The sequence below is a fragment of the Podarcis erhardii genome, assembly GCF_964252035.2.
Source record: "Podarcis erhardii genome assembly, chromosome: 4".
NCBI lineage: Eukaryota > Metazoa > Chordata > Lepidosauria > Squamata > Lacertidae > Podarcis > Podarcis erhardii.
In genome coordinates, this window is record NC_138508.1 from 80,939,862 (window position 1) to 80,958,910 (window position 19,049).

General features: G+C 40.4%; 1 protein-coding gene across 4 annotated transcripts in view; it reads left to right on the top strand.

Annotated features, from left to right (window-relative positions):
- Window positions 1-16,598, top strand: part of ADPRHL1 (ADP-ribosylhydrolase like 1) — a 38,802-nt gene extending 22,204 nt beyond the window's left edge. The window contains exons 6-9 of one of the 4 annotated variants that reach the window (XM_081857963.1): window positions 1,271-1,403; window positions 2,131-2,284; window positions 8,010-14,290; window positions 14,487-15,175. In XM_081857963.1, the coding sequence (XP_081714089.1) occupies window positions 1,271-1,403; window positions 2,131-2,284; window positions 8,010-12,252 (4,530 nt within the window). In that variant the 3' untranslated portion in view covers window positions 12,253-14,290; window positions 14,487-15,175. Of the gene's footprint in view, window positions 1-1,270; window positions 1,404-2,130; window positions 3,456-8,009; window positions 14,291-14,486; window positions 15,176-15,477 lie in introns of those variants that run through there. The other 3 variants (XM_081857964.1, XM_081857965.1, XM_081857966.1) reach the window with 3 other exon arrangements.
- The last annotated feature ends 2,451 nt before the right edge of the window (window positions 16,599-19,049 follow it).

The window sequence follows — 19,049 nt, forward strand, 5'->3', positions numbered from 1 at the left end:
TTTAATGCATTATCCCAGTGTACGAAGACTCTCCACGAGATCAGGTGACCTACCTCATGAAATGGCTCTCTTGTCACTCATGCAAGCCCTTTCCTCACCAGTATTCCATATGAAGTTACAATATGCACAATCCATTCTATTACTTGGAGACTTGCCCCAAACAGATTGCACCCAAGTAAAAGGCAACAGCACTTAAATAGGACGCAAATTTTGCCAAGAACATTATGGTAGTATCTGCTTACATTTCAGCATTTCACGAAATTGCAATACAGCAGAAGCTGCTCTTGGAAAAACTATTACTAAGAATTCCAATATCATCACTGAATGTAGATGTGACAATTGCTTAGCGGTCAGGATGTTTGTTTACTTGGGGCACCACTTATAGTACATTAAGATCTTCTATATGGCCTTTGTTGCTCATTCTGTGAAGGCTGCAGCTTTCAAAAAATGTTGGCTAACTGTGACCTTCATCTGTAGAAATATACATGTATGCTCAGTATAATGTGGTACCCATGCAAGAAACCATCATCTGTGCAATAAGAACCTTCAATCAGCAGATAGGACAAGTCCCGGTTAAAACTTTCTGGATCACACACTGTCTCTCTGTCTCTCTATTTTCTCCACCTCTTTACAGAAAGTGTTCAACGGTCAGTGAATGAAATAAAAAGGTTTGCCAAGAACAACAAAAACGGTAACATGCAGTTCCCTCTCTGAGGAAGCAACCTTGTGGGATTCCACATTTTTATAGACTTAAGTGATAAACTGTAGGCAAGTTTTGAAAACGCATAGGCAGTGTTGCAACTGCCATCATGGTGATGTCAGAGAAGCAAATGACATCATCATCACCATCACCACAAACTTCATCATAATCTCAGATAAACGGATGGAGGCAAATGGAATCCTTATTTGTGAAGGAACCCAAGAAAGAGGAGCTATCTAACCTTAGTGTGGTTCCCCCAAAGCCAAGAAAGGCCGTTTCCTTCTTGTTTCAGATTAAATATTTTTTTTAAAGAAATATTTAATGTATGCTAAAGTAAGGCTTGACTACACACAGAAATAGGCAATGAGAAAATGTAGCTCCAGTATTTTTAAAAAGAAACAAGAAAGGGAGTATTTTAAAGCACAATCTGCAATTTACCTCATGTTTCTGTGCCATGCTATGGAAAGAAAAAGAAAAAAGGCAAAGTAAAAGAGTGGCATTTAAACCTGTATATTCTGGGTTGCCTTGCCATCAAATTCACCCAACCAAACTCATTAATTATCCATTCAGACTTATAGGAGATGGAGTTCTGAAGGTCGTGGTGGAAGGAGAGGTCATGATGCTCCGATGATTGCATATGATGCTCTCTTAGGATGTGGCAGTGATTGGACCGAGCTTTGCAACCGGGCAATGTTCCATGGCGGTGAGTAATCTAGTAGTTCCTATATACGGCACACAGACCATTCTAATTTTTGATTAGGGTCAGTTTGGCTCCATTAGGTGACTCACTAATAATTCTAGCTCTTTCCACTTACTACATCCATTGAAGTATCTTGCATCTAAAGCACTTGTTGTACTTTCCAACTAGTAATTATTGCAGTAATCTTGTGTTGGTTGGGAAAAGCTTCATTTCTTATTCCCATAAAGGAAGTGGCAATCCTACTATCAAAGAAAAGTTAAGCCACAGGAATTCTGAGGTGTTTTTTTTAATCTACGAAAGCTTATATGGTCTACACCTATGTTTCACAACTAGTTTTACAGCAGGGGTGTTTCAAGAAGGAGATGATGGGCAAATTTTGTTAAAGGCACTGGCCTTAACAAGCTGTGGTTCCCATAATTCTTTAGGAGAAGTGATGACTGCTAAAGTAGCCTAAGAGTGCTTTAAAGGTATGATGTAATTGTGACATGAAAGACCAATTGTCAGCATGGCAATAGGGCGTGTCTTCTTTGGGCTGTTTCCACCTTAGAGTTGTCCCCCCCCCCCCAGTGACTTTTTAAAATGTTTCTGCCAACCTGATACTTGTCTCTTGGTGGTGCCAATTTGGACCAGCGCTCAGAGAACTGAGATTGCTCTTAATATATATGATATTATTTCACGGAGAAGCTAAAAGGGCATGCAACTGGGTTCTCATTTCTGCTTTATTTTACAGGCGAGAGTGCAGCAACTGGAACTATTGCTGGCTGTTTGTATGGCTTGCTTTATGGTCTCAACAAGGTTCCTAAAGGCTTGTACCAGGATCTTGAACAGAGGGAGAAGCTAGAAAACTTGGGAGAGGCTCTCTTCCGACTGTCTTCAGAGGAAAAGTAAAGATGTTTTTGCCATTTCATTTTATTTTTAAAAAGATTATATTATACCCTGCAGCCAAATCCCTAAGAAGCAACTCTAAACAGATTTTTAAACATTCAGGAAAAGAATTGTGTGCCCCTAAGTCTCAGTGAAGTCATACTGTCTTTAACATGACGTTATTTTATTCAAGTCCTCCCACTACTCCACAGATAGGAGTTTCTTGACCCGACCTAAGGGCCAGTCCACACATTACATTTTTGGGTACATCTGAGTTTTTTTTATGGACCCCTAAAAATGTAATGTATGAATGAGACAAGTGTTAGCAAATATAGGGACAGAATCAGCTGCATCTAAGTGTACATTGGATTGCAAATCTATATTTGCATGTAATGTGTGGAAAACTCCCAAACTATGCCAATATTGTTGCAGGCAGCATTATAAAATGCTGCGCAGAGGTAGAATAGTAGAATTATACTATTAAATTTATTGTAAGCCACTCCAATAATTTATTTGAAGGAAAGGGTATAGTAAATAAAATAGATTAAGGGTATTTAAATTCTGTAAGTATTCAATACTTAAGAATGTCTTCTAATATTAATTAATATTAATCATACTACTTTAATTATAGCACCTTGGCATTATAATTTGGGGGGGGGATGAAGCAGTCTAAGAACCCATTTTTGTTATAAAATTCTGCATCACATCAAAATGTGACTGCATGTACACATATGCCAATAATATATATGTAAAACTAATGCTGTCTGCACACCTATTTAAGGCAAACTAATTTTATCACCCTTTGAAGGAAGTATGTCTGAGATTCTATTTTTACAGTCCATTTTTATGCACTATTTCCGGTTTCCTCTCAACTCCGTAATATTGACTTTTCTGTGATATCACCTAACTGAAAAATCAGTTAAATGTATATCCTTTTTCAGAACTGTAGTGCCTAAATATTCTAGGAAGTTATCTGAGATTTAGCAGAACACAAATATATAACATTCATATATATATATATATATATATATATATATATATATGCAATGCGACAAAACACACAACTCTGCAACTATTCCTGGCTTCCTATATATTTTTGTGGTGATTCCCCCCCCCCAACCTTTACAAACTTTTTAATGATTTGGGTGGCTAAAATACTTGTAAATAAATTAATCTTATGCCTCTTCATAAGCATCATTCATTATTTTGACATTGTGTGCATTGCATGTTACTGTGTCATTGCTGGAATTCTTGCTTGCAGTTGTCACTAAGTCATTGTTGGTCAAGGTTACAGTGAGTTTCTTGGTGCTGAGAATCTCTTCTACTACGAAATCTAGAAAGTGTTGTTCTGGTGTAGAAAGATGTAGGATATATAGTGGCAGATAAAGAGTTTTAAAGTTAGTGGGTTGGATCCAGACTGAGGCAGCAATCTTACATACATTCAACTTGGAGTAAGTTCTGTTGATTTCAATGTGGTTTTCTTCTGAGTAAATATGGAGATGGCTGGTAGTTGTGGTATAAGTTAAGAGCATTTAGATTCTGTTAAAATCAATATAAAAAGTTAGTCATGACTAATTTAAGTAGACCCACTGAAATGAATGACCCACTTGCTTAGTCATGTTCATTAATTTCACTCGGTTTACCCGGAGTTGACTCTAGTTAAATACTACCTAAACAGTGCAAGTCTTACCATGTCTACTCAGAAGTAAGTCCTATTCAGTTGGGCTTACAAGTTCCAGGTGAGTAGGATGGATTGCAGCCTAACCGAGTCTAGATACAACCAAGGCAGCAGATCCTTGTGTAGATTTTTATTCCCTCCATTGCTCCTGATGTAGATCTTCACTCACCCCTTCTTCCCTGGTAGTAAGAGGGATGCCATTTTGTCTGAGGTTTGCCTCAGGTGCCAAAATGTATTGGGCCGGCCCTTTGTGTAAATTTTGACATACACTGCCATCTCCCACCTTAGTTCTTCACTGTGGCCAGGTCCTTCACTCTCCTGAAATTGTAAGGGCTTTTGGGGGGTTTTGGGCCAGTCAGAGGTTGACTCCCAAATGAAAATACACTGCTGGCCTCTTTCTCATTCTCCATGTTCAACGTACTCTCTTAAACAGTCACCTTGTAAGTTGTAACAGTAACCTTGTAACTATGAATAGTGACTGAGGCAGCCTACAAAACAATCTCTGTATAATATGATCCAAATTATGGAGCCCCATTTGCTGTTTTATATTATTACCTTTGTTTCAAAGCAGTGCCTTGGGCAGTTTATTTTATTCACCCCCAATCTATTTTAACTTTCTGAGTAAACCGCTTTGAAGTCCGATTGATTTCTGATATCAACTTTGTGCCTCAGTCCCCTTTCCTTTGTACAGTACTTTTACTAAGAAGTAGCCACCACAGTTCAGTGAGACTTTACTTCCTAGTAATCATGCATAGGATTGCATTCCTAAGACATAACTTTAATTCTTTCCATAGAATACCTATTCCTAACTCTTTGTCAGCAGCTATACTTAGTTGCCCTAAGAGTATATGCAATTTGCCTTCATTTGTTGAAGCTGCTAAAGTGAAGAATATAAGTGCTGAAACATACAAACAGGTCATTCATGACAAGACACTGATTTAATTCTGGCCAGGAAAGAAAAAGGAATTTGCCTTATCATTAGCAAATCTCTAATGTGATCTTTGGGTTCTTATGTTACCACAGCACCATAGGAAAGAGTTTCCTCACCGCTGAGGTAATACTTAAGTGGTTCCTATGGACTCAGACCCACAGTGTGAGTTCTTTGTTTAAGATTGAAATCTTCTGCCTCGTGACACCAGAAGACAATTAAATGAGGCACTGGCCCACAATGTTGGTTTCAAGACCTCCTGAATATGCCTTTTTTGTGTGGGCATTGATGAAACAAGGATATCATATGGGGGAGGGATTGGAGAGGGATTGAAGAAATGGGGAACAGGTATTTCCCCTTCATTCCCGAAGCTAGATTTATAAATGCATCATAGTCTTTGTTTGAAATAAAACTCTTGATGTGCTCTTCCCATCTGAAGACTCCTATAACTTGAAAGGGCAATTTTTTTAAATCATCGGGTATATTTAATATTCATCCTTGAATTCATACTTCGGTAATGGGAAGAGAATCCAGTGAGTGACATGGCTTGAGATTAACACCAGTTCCAATAAATGCAACCCTTGAATCAGTGACGTTATCCATTCTTTCATGTGTGCGTCAGGCATGGCCACAGCAGAAGCTGCTTTTTATAAATAGTGTTGTATACATGTGTTGTCGTGCAATGGGGAAAACCCCAAAACACAGTGACATCTAGCCACTCATCCTTATCCTCATATGCTGCATATTGTTTGTTGTATTCAGTGCTGGCCAACTGTCAAAGTTTTCATTGCTTTGTTGTCTTTTTTTCCATTATGACAATGGTAATTATAAGCAGAACCTGTGATGTTGAGCACAACTGTTTCATTCAGATGTTATTGTGTGCAATGTTTACCTGTGAGAAAAGCTCTGAGGCCTAGATTTTGCCATCTTCATTTACAAGCAGAGGGGTGAGGGGCAGTCTGCCACTTCCATGTGGTACTGTTCTTCAGGAACATCTATATTTCTGGTTATTGTGAGGTATAAAAAAGGGACCATAACATGTTCAATGCAATGTTGTTGTATTCGTGTCTGAAGATCTATCCATCCAAAAAGCAGTCTTTTGATTCTTGCTGTGAAATCTCTTTCTGCTCCTCCCTCCTTCAAACTTGAGCTGGCACCCCTGTTGATAGGACATGACCATTAGAAGTACCTTTTTAAAAAAACCACAAAGAAACAACAACTCTTCATAAAATGCCACAGCTTGTTGAGAAATAAAAAAATAAATAAATGGTTGACTCTCTTATGTGGATGGCAGAATCTATCTGAATTTAGCAGCTTATGTTGCTTCTCGAAATCAGAAAAGCACCTTCATTGTATGGTCTGGGCATCTTACGTGGTAAGGATGAACTCCTGATCTGCTGGAATCAAAGCTGGCATTTGCCCTTGCATTCACCAGTGCCAGGATTTCATCCCAAGGCGATTTGTTGTCTTGCTTTTGCTTGTATATGAAGAGGTATAAAAACTTAATACTGTCCTGGTATGCAGACTGAATCCCATTCACATACTACTTTATTATTACGTGAATTAACCTTCCAAGTTTTTTTATGGTGCTAGAAAGTTGAAACCTCTGGTGCATTTTCCCCCCTCCAGGCTATTGTCTATTACTGTTGACTTCACCATGTAGCTTTCACACTGAGTTCACTATTTTATTTAGTAACTGATCCTCACCAGTTAATGCATTTCCTAAATCCTCAGCTGCCTGTAGGCCTAATTCTTCAAACAGAAGTAGGCTTATAACCCTGCCAGACTTCTATCTCTACCCATGTTAATAAATGAAAGGATAGAGAGGTCAATTGATATTGTGTTGGATATCATGGCATACAATGCTTTTATCTCTGGCTTTCCTGGTTTCACTGGGATTCAGAAAAGGGATTTTAAGAGAACATTTCCCCACATAATTGATGGGAAAGCAGATCAGATTTTCGCTTAGGATTAGATGGATTTTATTACACAGTGGAATGCTGCAAGCTTTCAAACTTTGCTAGCTCCCTGTAGAGAGAGAGCAGGCCAGGCTCCAAAGGGTTCTGTGCATTAAAAAGTAGGATTTGGACTTTCATTTCTCAAACAGTTTCTTCATCACATCCTACTCTCAGATGACAAACTGCATTAGAAACTGAGGGTTTCAATAGCAATTTCTAGTATGGCATGAGAGTCGGTTGAAATAAAATAAGTTTTTTTGTTTTGTTTTTTAAACCCCACTGAATGAATGAACTATGTAATCTTTTGCTAGTATCCTGTTCCTCTCTGGTTTCTGCCCCTTTCAGAAATGCACACGATTAAAAAAAAAAATAATACAGACAGAACCTTGCACTACATAGTGTCATGCTCCAGACATGACACATAGTCATATTTTGTTTTCTGGTACTTCAGCTGTATGTTAAGCCACTATGCCATTATTTGGGATGTGCCTGCAGAGGTGCGTCCTGTGTTTCAAAGAAAGTAAAAAAATACTCTGTGCTAATACTATGTATGCTTACTGTTCATAACAGCCATTCCTGGACAGGTATCAGCAATCATCTGTTAATAACAGTCATGGCTAAGACAACTGTTGTATATAATCTTCTGCACTGGATAAATGTGCCTGGCACATTAAGAGGAGTGCCGATGTAATTTTACTTCTAAAATTAATGCTCATTTTTTATTATGCATATATTATGGTTTTTCATTTTTTTAAAAAAAAACCACTGTTGATTTTATTTATATCTTGATACATTTTATTATGTCTACCTGTTTTTAAGTGCACTTTTCTTGGTAATGTGAGAATTTTATAGTGTTTTTTTAAGGAGAAGGACTGTAGATCAGTGGTAGAGCACCTGTATTTCATGCAGAAGGTCTCAAGGTCAATCCCTGGCAACTCCAGATAGGGCTGAGAGACACCCTTGCCTAAAATTCTGAACAGCCATTTCCTGTCAGTGTTGACAGTCCTGAGCTAGATGGACTTATTGCCTGACTCAGGCAGGTTCCTGTGTAAAAATAAAGAATAAAGCAGTATATAATCTTGTTAAATAAATATAAACACATTAAAACCAGTAAGGAAGTAAAAGCAATGTTGATGACTTTCCCTGGACAAAAACAACAACATTCGTTTTCTTTTATGCAGCAGAAGTAAAGGTACAAAGCTGGGCAGTGATAAGGTGCTGGTTGACCCCATAGTGCTGAAGAAGAAGCTCAGTAAGATGTCTACAGAACTAGGTGCATTTGCTGTCCTCAGCAGCCTTCTACTTTACCTCACAGACCTCCTATCCAGCCAACCCCAGGTCGAGAGCAAGAAGGCCAAATGGCTCGAAGGGATAGAGAACAAGGTGAACTTGAGGCGCGAATGCCATAGCGCACATGGCGGCATTCGTCCCACCAAATTCCAGCTTCTGCAATCGAGGTTCATGAACAACAACCGCGAGGCCTACAGGAAAAGGTCGAGAGAGGTTGGCAAGCTGGTCGTTAAAGAAAAGCAGAACAGAAACGGGCTAAACTCCATTGTAAGCAAGCTGGACAAAAGCTCCTCAAAGGAAGGAGAAAGCCCAGAGATAACACCCCACGATAAAGTCAAATGGGTCTGCTCAACTGGGAAAAATACTGTGAAGAATATCCTGAAGAAATTCTTAGTTGCTGAGGAAAAAGAAGCTAAAGAAAGAGAAAAGCAGGTGGCTCCAAAAAAGAAGACACCAAACGATAACCTGCCCAAGATAATCAACAAAAACTCTGTCTTGTCCAAACTGAAAGAAAAGTTTGAACAAAGCAGTAATATCTGTTCAGCCATTGAGGTGAAATCTTTGCTGCCGTGCAAAGGCGAGAGAAAGAGCAAAAAGGGCCTAGAGAGAAAAAAGATTTGCAAACCCGAAATCAGAGTGCTTGAAAGGAAACTGAGGACAACCACAATTGTCAATAGCCCTCAGCCTCAACAGCTGGTATGCACAACTGTCCCTACACCTAAATTCTGTGTTGCTACTGAAATTAGTCACCCTTGGAGCTGGGCTACAAATGCCAAGTCCGCCACTCAGCCTTCTGAAGTGGGGAGACCAAAAGACATCCAGAAAGCACCTGGCATTGGGTCTCATCACAGCAGGATACCAGAAAGCATGGCACCTAAAGGGCAACTAGGAGGACAGTTGCAAAACAAGCATCATGAAATGCCTAAGGTAGTGGCTGACAAAAAGGACATTGTCGAGAGTAATGTAACTCCTACAAGCCCAGGTTCTAATCAAGACAGTGTTCTTCCTTCACGTGAAAATGTGTCCCTTGTTGATTGCATTTCTCCTTTATCTAAGGACAGCTTAGATCACAAAGAGAACATCATACCGCCTGTGGATGATACCTTTTCCAGGTCCAGAGACAAAAATGCAGCAAAAATCATGAGCAGAGAAAACATACCTACTAACGACCTCTCTTCTAATCCAGCTGAAGGAGTTCATGTACATAGTCACCAGGAAATGAAAGAGGATGGGATTCCTGGCATACCAGAAGGCATGTTCAGGCCAAAGGAGACAGAAATAGAATTAGCAGAGCCTATAAAAGATCCCCCATTCACCAGCCAAAAATGTTTCTCTGAAAAGAAAGTGTTGGAAAATATTCCACCATTTCTCTCTCCTGTAGCTCAGGCATCTTGTAACAGAGAGCCTCCAATAAAGGACCAGCAATCAAGTGTTGAACCTGCAGCTGTTCACAAAATGCCTCCGCTTAAGCCAAGTCAAGATAACGCACAAAGTTTGGGGAGCACGTTTTCTGACACAGTTCAGAACAAAGAAAAGCTGCCTGATAAGGAGGAACTATTTCCTAGCCTTAACAAAAGCGACCATGTGGGTAAAGCAAAAAAGGAGGTGCTACAGCCATCGAGAAGCCAAGGTGAGCCATCTGATCATCAGGCAGAAAGGGAGTATTTGCCCAAGGAGCCACAAGCACATCCAAAGGGGAGCGAACAAAATAACCCTAGCTCAAACATATCAAAACAGACTATAGATCAACCACACCAAACTCCTACTTCAAATAAGAGCCAGAAAGACAACAATGATATAAAAGGAAATGATTTTGAAAAAGAGCTTTGCCCTTTGACTGGCGATTTAGATAAATCCAGCTGCGTTAGAGCAGCAGAGAATACTAGCAAAGCCGAACTGCGCTCAGATAATGAAAAGACAAATTCTGAAAACAAGAGCAAAAAGGGAAATAGTAGCTTGAGCCATTTGGATACCTCTCAGAGGCTGCCGGAAGAATTAATCAGCCACGAAACTGGCAATCTGGAAAATAATCCTGCACCTCCTTCTCAAAAATCTCACTCATCCTCACTGACCCATTCAGCAAATCCAGAAGGCGATACTCCAGAAGTCGACAGACCTTGGTGCAGTGTCGGAAACCTCCAAAGCCCAACATCAAATGCAGTGAAAAAGAAAGAGAGCTGTATTGTAAGAGATAATGCAGCCAGTCCTAATTCTGAGAAACACCACTTCCCTTCTCCAGCTGAATTGCTGAAGCCCAAGGGGGCACCTAGGCAGGACAACAAACCAACAACAAGCAATTTGTGCAATGATTTAATTAAGAGTGAAAACCATGCTGTAGAAGTTGAGGGTATGAGTCCCCAGACCGGGAAGTATCAACCACCCTCAACAAAGGAGTCTAGAAAGTGTGAAATTAGTCCGGTAGGGGAGGCAAGCCCTGCGCACAATGTGGAGAAGCAGCAGGTGCCCTTAGGAAACAAAACTGGGAAGCGTGAAAGCATGAAAGTGATGGCAGAAGTAAAGCCTGAGAAAAGCGGATTTCCCTCCCCAAATGAAACAGCGAAGCAGGGGAACGGTGAAGGAGGAGAAAGAAATCTACTGAAAGAAGTACAATGTCTAATTCCACCATCTGTTGACAGAAAAGAGCAAGATGACAAGGTAACAGAAGAGAAAAACTCTATAGTGGGAGGTAAGAAGTTGGTGCGTAACTCCAATATGCCCCAGAAATTAATAAAAAGTGACCTTGCAGAGGGTGGTGGTGAAAGAGCAGGTTCACAGCAGCTGACCCCACCAAAGCATAAACCTAGCAGGCAGGGAGTGTTACATTCCCCAGATAACTCAAAATGTCAAACACCATCAAGAGATCCAGAAAAAGGTGGAACTGTTGCATCAAAAGATGAAAACACTGCAAAACACCAGCTCTCCACACTCAAAGAACCAGTGAAATGTGATGATAATGCTAACCAAATAAATGCCCAGAATAGCCTTAAGACTAAGAGTGACGAAATACCATTATCTGACAAGAAAGTGAAACCTGAAAACAAATCGGGGAAGACAAAAGAGAACACTAGTAATTCTGGGCAAAACCAGTTACCTCTGGAAAATGAACTTCCAAAGAGTAAAAAGGCTGAGCCAATGAAACCTGCAGCAGAGAAGTCACAGAAACCATCTTTAGATGACTCTAGAAATGGACTTCCAAAGAGTAAAGAGACTACTGAAAGCAAATCAGGGAAGACAAAAGAGAACACTAGTAATTCTGGGCAAAACCAGTTACCTCTGGAAAATGAACTTCCAAAGAGTAAAAAGGCCGAGCCAATGAAACCTGCAGCAGAGAAGTCACAGAAACCATCTTTAGATGACTCTAGAAATGAACTTCAAAGGCGTAAAGAGACTACTGTAAGGGAGAGAGGTACTTTGCGTAACCTTAAGGAACATCAGATACCAGCACCAAATGAATCAAAGACTGAGCCTGTAAATCTTGCAGCAGGGGAGCTGCAGAAACCATCCTTGAATGACTCTAGAAACCATGAGGATATTGCTAAGAATGAAAAACAGGCTTCATGGAATTCTAAGAACCAGCAGCTACCCTTATCAGATGTGAAACAGGAGAGCCATCAATATAGTGTCACAGCAGGGAAACAGCAGCAGCAACCACAACCACCAAAGGATTATGTCAAGCCTAAATCTAGTATAAGAGATGGAAAGCATAGGCATCATAAATCTGAGAAGTATCGTCTTCCTGCCTTAGATGAACTGGGAGTGCATGAAAAGAATGCTAATGAAAGGAAGGGTTCCTTGGCTCCACTTTCAAGTCACGATAGGACCGTGCAAAAGAAGAAAACACTATGTGAGACTGATACTGGTCCCAAATTGGGCTCACCGAACAAGACATGTCCTGCAGAACAGAGAAAACCACAGCGTAGTCCTCCTGGCAAGTACCAAACTCTGTCAGCAAATGTGCTATCAGAGCAAGGAAGTGGGGAATCTCAAAAGCTCGGGGCTGATGCAATAAGTCAGAAAGCTAGATCACTAGCTTTGGAAAAATACATAGCAGAAAGCTACAGTGAAGAACTAGTACCTTTGTCTATTAAACCAATGGTTGTTCGTGTGATTGATACAATTAAGCTTGATAACTAAATGCAGCTCAAATGACTGGAATATAGACCTGAATTTTTCATCCTCTGGCCACTGTTTTACTTCAGAGCTGTAATTGATGGCACTGAAATCACACTGAGTTGGCTGTCCATTGATCACTTTTGGATTTTAGCAGTCATTAAAGTTGGTGTCACCTGGAACCTCAAATATATTACATGTCAACCCAGAATAATCAGAAGCCAATGATTTGTGTATGGTAACTCTTAGATGTAATAACTATGGGAACAAAGGCCCGGTCAAGATATGCGGCAGAATAAAATGGCCTCATGCCACCATAACACTTATTTATGTTAGAAATAAACAGATAAGCAGCACAGGAGGCAAAGACTAGACTAGAACCTTTCTTCCAGATATGCTTAACAGAGGAAAGCTTACTAAAACTGTGCCCCTCACCTGGGAGATGGAAGTGATTGTGTTTACCCTGCCTCCTCAATATGCTGCCTCCTGTTTCTGCTGTATGGGAAACCTCAGCCAAAATTAAGCACTTTTAATGGGAGAGACTTAAACAGTAAAAACAACAAAGAAGTATTGCGGCACCTTAAAGAGCAACCAGTTTATTGAGGCATTTCCATGAAAGCCACAACTTCTTTCTGTTGCTCCAGAGGGCAGGGCGACAACAAATGGGTGGAAATAGCAAGAAAGCAGATTAGAAGACCATAACAATAAGCTGTCTGACTGGTGTGGGCTGCCTTGGGAGATGCTTTCCTTCAATGAAGGGGTTGGGGTTTTTGTTGCGTTTTTTTGCAAGGGTATATTACAAGCCAAAACCATAAAACTACAGATGAAAAACAAAACAGAATACAGAGTGGATGCAGGAAGGAGACAATGTTACACCATAAACAAGCATCCTTAGATAAGGCGGAGCTGACAAAGTAGTAATTATAATTGTTATTCTTTGTAAAATATTTCAGTGGAGGTTTTTCAACAGAGGCTGAATCTGTCAAGGTTGCAGCAGTTTGTTGGGAACCGGTGGATATTGCCAGACTACAAATCACCCCAGACCACTGGCCATGCTGTGAGAAGCAAAGTTACAGGGAACAAGGCAGAGGGCCTTCTCGGTAGTGGCACCCACCCTGTGGAATGCCCTCCCATCAGATGTCAAGGAAATAAACAACTATCTGACTTTTAGAAGACATCTGAAGGCAGCCCTGTTTATTTTTAGTATTTTGTTGAAAGCCGCCCAGAGTGGCTGGGGAAACCCAGCCACATGGGCAGGAAACAAACAAACAAACAAACAAACAAATGTTATAATTATTATAATTATAGGGTTTATGGTAGTTTATGTCCAGTACTACCTGGAGGGCCACATATTTCTGTCATGGTTGCATTGTAGGTTCTGCCCTCAGTAGGGGATTAGACAAGACTGAGCAGGAGATTAGACCTCCAAGATCCTTTTTCCAACTCTGAAATTGTATGATTCTATAATAAAAGGTGCCAGACTTTAAGGTTTCACAAGTCTTTTCCAGATAGCTTTCTGGGATTAATCATGATGGATGACAGCTTAGAAGATCTGTCCTTAGGACTTTGCTTTCTTTTCTCCCAGTCTCTCACTTTTTGTGAGAGGCAGCTGGCATCTTCCTCTTGGAAACAGGATGGTGGGTTAGACAGGTCTTGGGTGCAAAACCAGTGGGGCATAAAAAGTGCTTAACTTCAGCTGCATCGTACTCAAAGAGTGTTTCTCTGCTAAAGGCTGAAGTTAGTGTATAACTAACTGAAGTGACCCTTTTGTGAGTGCACTTTCTCATTCTAATTACTCATTACTCATTCTAATATAATGCTATTTATTAGTGCTCCTGGAAGGCTTTGGATATTGCAGGCTATTCAGCCACTGAAATCATGCCTTTATATACATTTTTGTGTGGGTTTTAATTGTTTTCCCAAAAAAAAGTAAAAACAGTGATGCGTAATAGTGTGCATAAATAAGACAAGCATATAAAGATAGAAGAGGCCTGTAAGAAGGTCTTAACAATGCTACAAAATGTAATAAACCGCAAGTCATTTTTGAGTATTGTCATTAAAGGCCTGGTCTCCTTGGCAACACCTCCCCCAGGTGGGATTGGACAATTGACTGAGGCAGGCGGAGACCTCTAGGTATCCCACCTGAGGGAGGCAAAGCCAAGCCTATGCTGTTGGAGCCACTTCAGATCTAGGGGCTGCGCGCGTCCACGCAAAGGGCGCCCCCCGTTTTAAGCGGGGAGCGGTCATTGTCATTAAAGGCTCTTTGAGACAATTAAATTACAAATACATCTGCTCTACAGGATGATACAGTAAAATCCTGAATGAAATATATTTTATCACGGGGAAAATATTGATCAAATCTCTTGCAGAGGTAATTTGGTATCTTCCATGTGTTCAATGCATTCAGATTCCTGTATAGCTTTATCTTTCAACGTTTATTACATTCCTCATTGTGATCAACTTATTAATAAAGATTTGGAATGTTGTAATCATGCCAGATCCTAGCACTGCCTGGAATATGCAGAAAAGGCGCTGCAGAAAATAATGAAAGTCATTATTGTGAAATCTGGAACAAGAAAAATCGCCTGAATCCACTTCCTAAAATTATGGGACAGAATAAAGGATCATCTTCTTGGTCTCCCTTCTTCCATCTTCTTTGTCCACAAAGGGAGAATGTCCTGTTTAGGAGCAGAAATAGGCCCACTTTTCCTGAGATACTTCTGTAATGTGAACATACCAGAAGGATAAAAATCCAAGACAGGACCCAGGTGTCACATTAAGGTCAAGACTTACAGCAACAGAATTCTGGTCTACAAAATGAAACTTGATACTACATAATAAGCAACCAGGATCTCTGAACTGTCTTAAAAGAAGGTGACTTTCACAATTCAAAAAGCAAACACCTGTAACCCCTGTCCAAAGAAATACATTTTGTCAAGTTCTGGAAGGTTCTGTTTGCTTTTATCTTTTCAGATATTATTGTCAGATATCACAATGTCTCTTAGAGCAGGAATATACTGCACTATTTCAGTTAAATTTGCTTCCAGATAGTAAGTCTAAGGCTGCAGTGGACTTCTGTGCCTGCCTAGAAGGAAATAAAACCATTAAACTCCATGGAACTTTCACCCTAGTAAATAAGTTGAGTGCTGGACGGAGGCTCACAGATTGCTTATTGGCAGTCTGTGGGGCAAAACTAGATGTGATGTTAGTCATATGTTTAAACAAGTATCATGTAGTTAATTTTTCTAGAAAGAGAGGTGCCGGAACTCACCATGAATGTCTTCCTTGTTGTCTTATCATGTCAACTGCACCCACCTGAAAGGTTCTGGAACTGAGTTCCTGTAAGTTCCAGCTGAAAAAAAGCCCTGTAGTTAACCACATTGCTTTTACTTTGGGACAGGGGAAACAGGGGCACCGATCCACAATATGCATGCAATTTGGGGGGTTGGTTGATAGTTTTCTGCTGAAAATTGGTCCCTTCTGGCTGCTTTCTACACCCCCTTCCCCCAAAAAGTGCTGATTACTGTAAACTACACGTTTGAGATCAAATAGCAGTAAACTGTTTTAGGGGCTGTTTTGGTAAATTGTTTTCAGGATTGGAGTCTTGCAAAATAAAATAAAAGTGGCCAGGTCATTAAATATGCTATTAATGTCCCTTTTAGTTTGCCCCTGAAGCATTTACTACTGATAATATAATGCAGCGTTTGTGCACCGATATTCTTTTGCTACCTCTCAGGTAAATGTTCTCTGGGAATTCCTAAGACTTTGCTATGATGGTTATTTGTATGAATTATTTGGAATTGCTAGTTGAATATAAGACTTAGGGCTCATTCCATTATACTTGGATGTCACTGAAAATGTTTCTAGGTGGCAATGCAAATTTTTTCAGCTATCTGTATTTGGTGCCATGGGGTGGTGCAATGATCTTTGAACCAGTCTTCAGGAAACTGCTATGGACGGTCTTTGAGAAACCAACTGGAGACAACCACATACTGTAATTTAGTTTGTAAATACTATGTCAAAGTACGTACTTATGTTTAGATACTGTTTTTCAACACTGATGAGCAGGAAATGGACTTCTTTCTGTTGATGGAGAATCTCTGCACGACTACAATCTCAACTGGAAGTATTTTTGAAGAACACGACAGTAAGCTCAAAGCAGATACTATTGTGGATATGACAGCAAGTTTTGTGTGAACTATGTTATAAATCTGGACTTGTGTAATATATTTAATTGTAAGTCTTTTGCACAACTTGTTTGTGTAGTTTGGAATGAGACTATTACATGTGTCAGACTTTACAATTTGTCTTGAAACACAAATATTTCTCATTTTATTGTATTATATAGTGTACCGGTATGCTTGTTGTTTTTTTAAAAAATGCCCATTTTATATGGTACTCTAATGATTTATCTTTATATGTGGTTTTGTTTAATAGGAATTTATTTATTTATTCTGAAGTTTATTTCATAGCCATCCAGGCCTAGATAACAATGGGTTATTGTGGGAATCACATTTAACCTTTTTTTTTTAATGCCGTGACACAGTCCACCATTTTGCAGATCATCACAATAAACCACCTCAGTGAGGGCCCCATGGTGTTATGTGATGTTTCAGATGTTTTTCATGAATGGCAGGTGCATGAGTGCAAAGAGATTGGGGCGGCAGGGTTCACAACAAGCTTCACAAAGGTATACCCTTAGACAGCCACAAGGTACAGCAAATAAATACGTAAAATAATTTATTTATAGGAAAGAGTAATTCTTAAATTTTGTCACCTTTTCAATACTATAAATAAGGATATAAAAGGGGATGCGGGTGGCGCTGTGGTCTAAACCACAGCGAATCCCCACAACAGGGTGAGCTCCTGTTGTTCGGTCCCTGCTGCTGCCACCAACCTAGCAATTCAAAAGCATGTCAAAGTGCAAGTAGATAAATAGGTACCACTCCGGCAGGAAGGTAAATGGCGTTTCCGTGCACTGCTCTGGTTCACCAGAAGCGGCTTAGTCATGCTGGCCACATGACCCGGAAGCTGTACGCCGGCTCCCTCGGCCAATAAAGCAAGATGAGCACCGCAACCCCAGAGTCATCCGCGACTGGACTAAACGGTCAGGGATCCCTTTACCTTTAAGGATATAAAAATTCATTACTGGATCAGACCAAGATCTATGCAGTCTTTGCCAGAGTTCAGCATTTTTTGCCAGTGGTGTATACAACCAAATGAAATCTGCATTCTTTTATTAGCTTGTTGTTATTGTTCAAAATGTTGGGACAGCCACTGTCAAAAGGCGGAAAAGTTTATCAGATTCACCCTTGATCAAAGACTGAAAGAGCAGTTACATATATTACAGCTCTTGGACAGACAAGACAGGAATACTGAAGACATGACACAGCACACGTTGTTCCCTGGGACGTTAAGTAAGGCGTCAGTTTTACATTTTTTTTCAAAGTCAGAGGATTAACAGGTCTTCCTGGCATCAGAAAAACATTCCCCTCCCTTGGCCTACACATCTCATAAACACGGGCTTAATTTAAAACAGGGCTCACTGGGACAGTAGCCTTAGGATCTAGGTCCAATGCCAAGCGGCAAAACCTGAATATATGAAGCCAGAATATTGATCCACTGGATTATCGAGAGAGAAAGTTATTTCCTAAGTTTGGTACTTCTTAAAAAATGGACAGAGGTTCTGCGCCTTGGGTATTTAAGGCGGGAGTATAGCTCATCTCTTGTACACACTATTGTCGCCAACAGTTAAAATGAGCTTTGCTAGAAGGTACGTGTGCCAAAGGGATAAATCCCTTTTATTTGTGGCTAAAGAAGATGATCTGTGTTGACAACCTTGCTGCCATTACTGTGAAGGATATAGAAGCGTAACAATCCCAAGTGCTCTGAAAATATTTCTGTCCTCTCTCTCTCCAACCACTCCACAATTTTAGCTGTAATATATCAGTATGCGGAGCTTTCTGCCTCGTTGTGCGTCTTGGTTTGTTTGTTTTTGGCACACAGATTTGCCCTTCCTCGTTAAAATATTGATAGAATCATAGAATTGTAGCATTGGAGGTGACCCTGAGGATCGTCTATTCCAACTCTCTGCAATGCACGAATCTCAACTAAAGCATCCATGACAGATGGCCATCCAACCTCTGCTTTCAAATTTCCAATGAAGGACAGTCCACAACCACCTGAGGGAATCTGTTCCACTGTATTCGTTCCATTGATAGCTGTACTCACCATGACTTGGTTTAAGCCTCTTTTAAAGGTATTCACTACATCTTCTAATATATACCCACCGCGTTGGTTGTTGATTCCTACTCAGGGAAATGTTATATACTGGTATTCTCCATCTTGCCATAGCTAGAACTACACTATAGTAGAATACAACAATTGCTTAGTTTCAAAGCTCACCAGTGCCAGACCTCAAAATCTGTTTCATACTCCAGCATTTATACTGCCAATTCTCCCGCCACCCCTGCCCACCTCCCCACAGGGTGGGAGTGCCACATGTGCAGAGTGCCTTCCTAACCCTATGGAATAACCACAACCATAGATCAGGATGGGGGGGGGGGTTAGAGGGAGACCTGTGCTCTGAGTTCAGTACCTCTCAGCTAATTTTATTCAACTGCAACTCTCTACAGCAGGGATAGCAAGTTGCCTGGAAGTGACTCTAGCAAAATAAGCTGACATAAAAGGACTAGATCGTGCAGGAGACAGCAAACTTTTTCAGCAAGGGGCTGGTCCACTGTCACTCAGACTTTGTGGGGGGGGGGCAGACCATATTGGGGAGGGGGGGAATGAACGAATTCCTATGTCCCACAAATAAC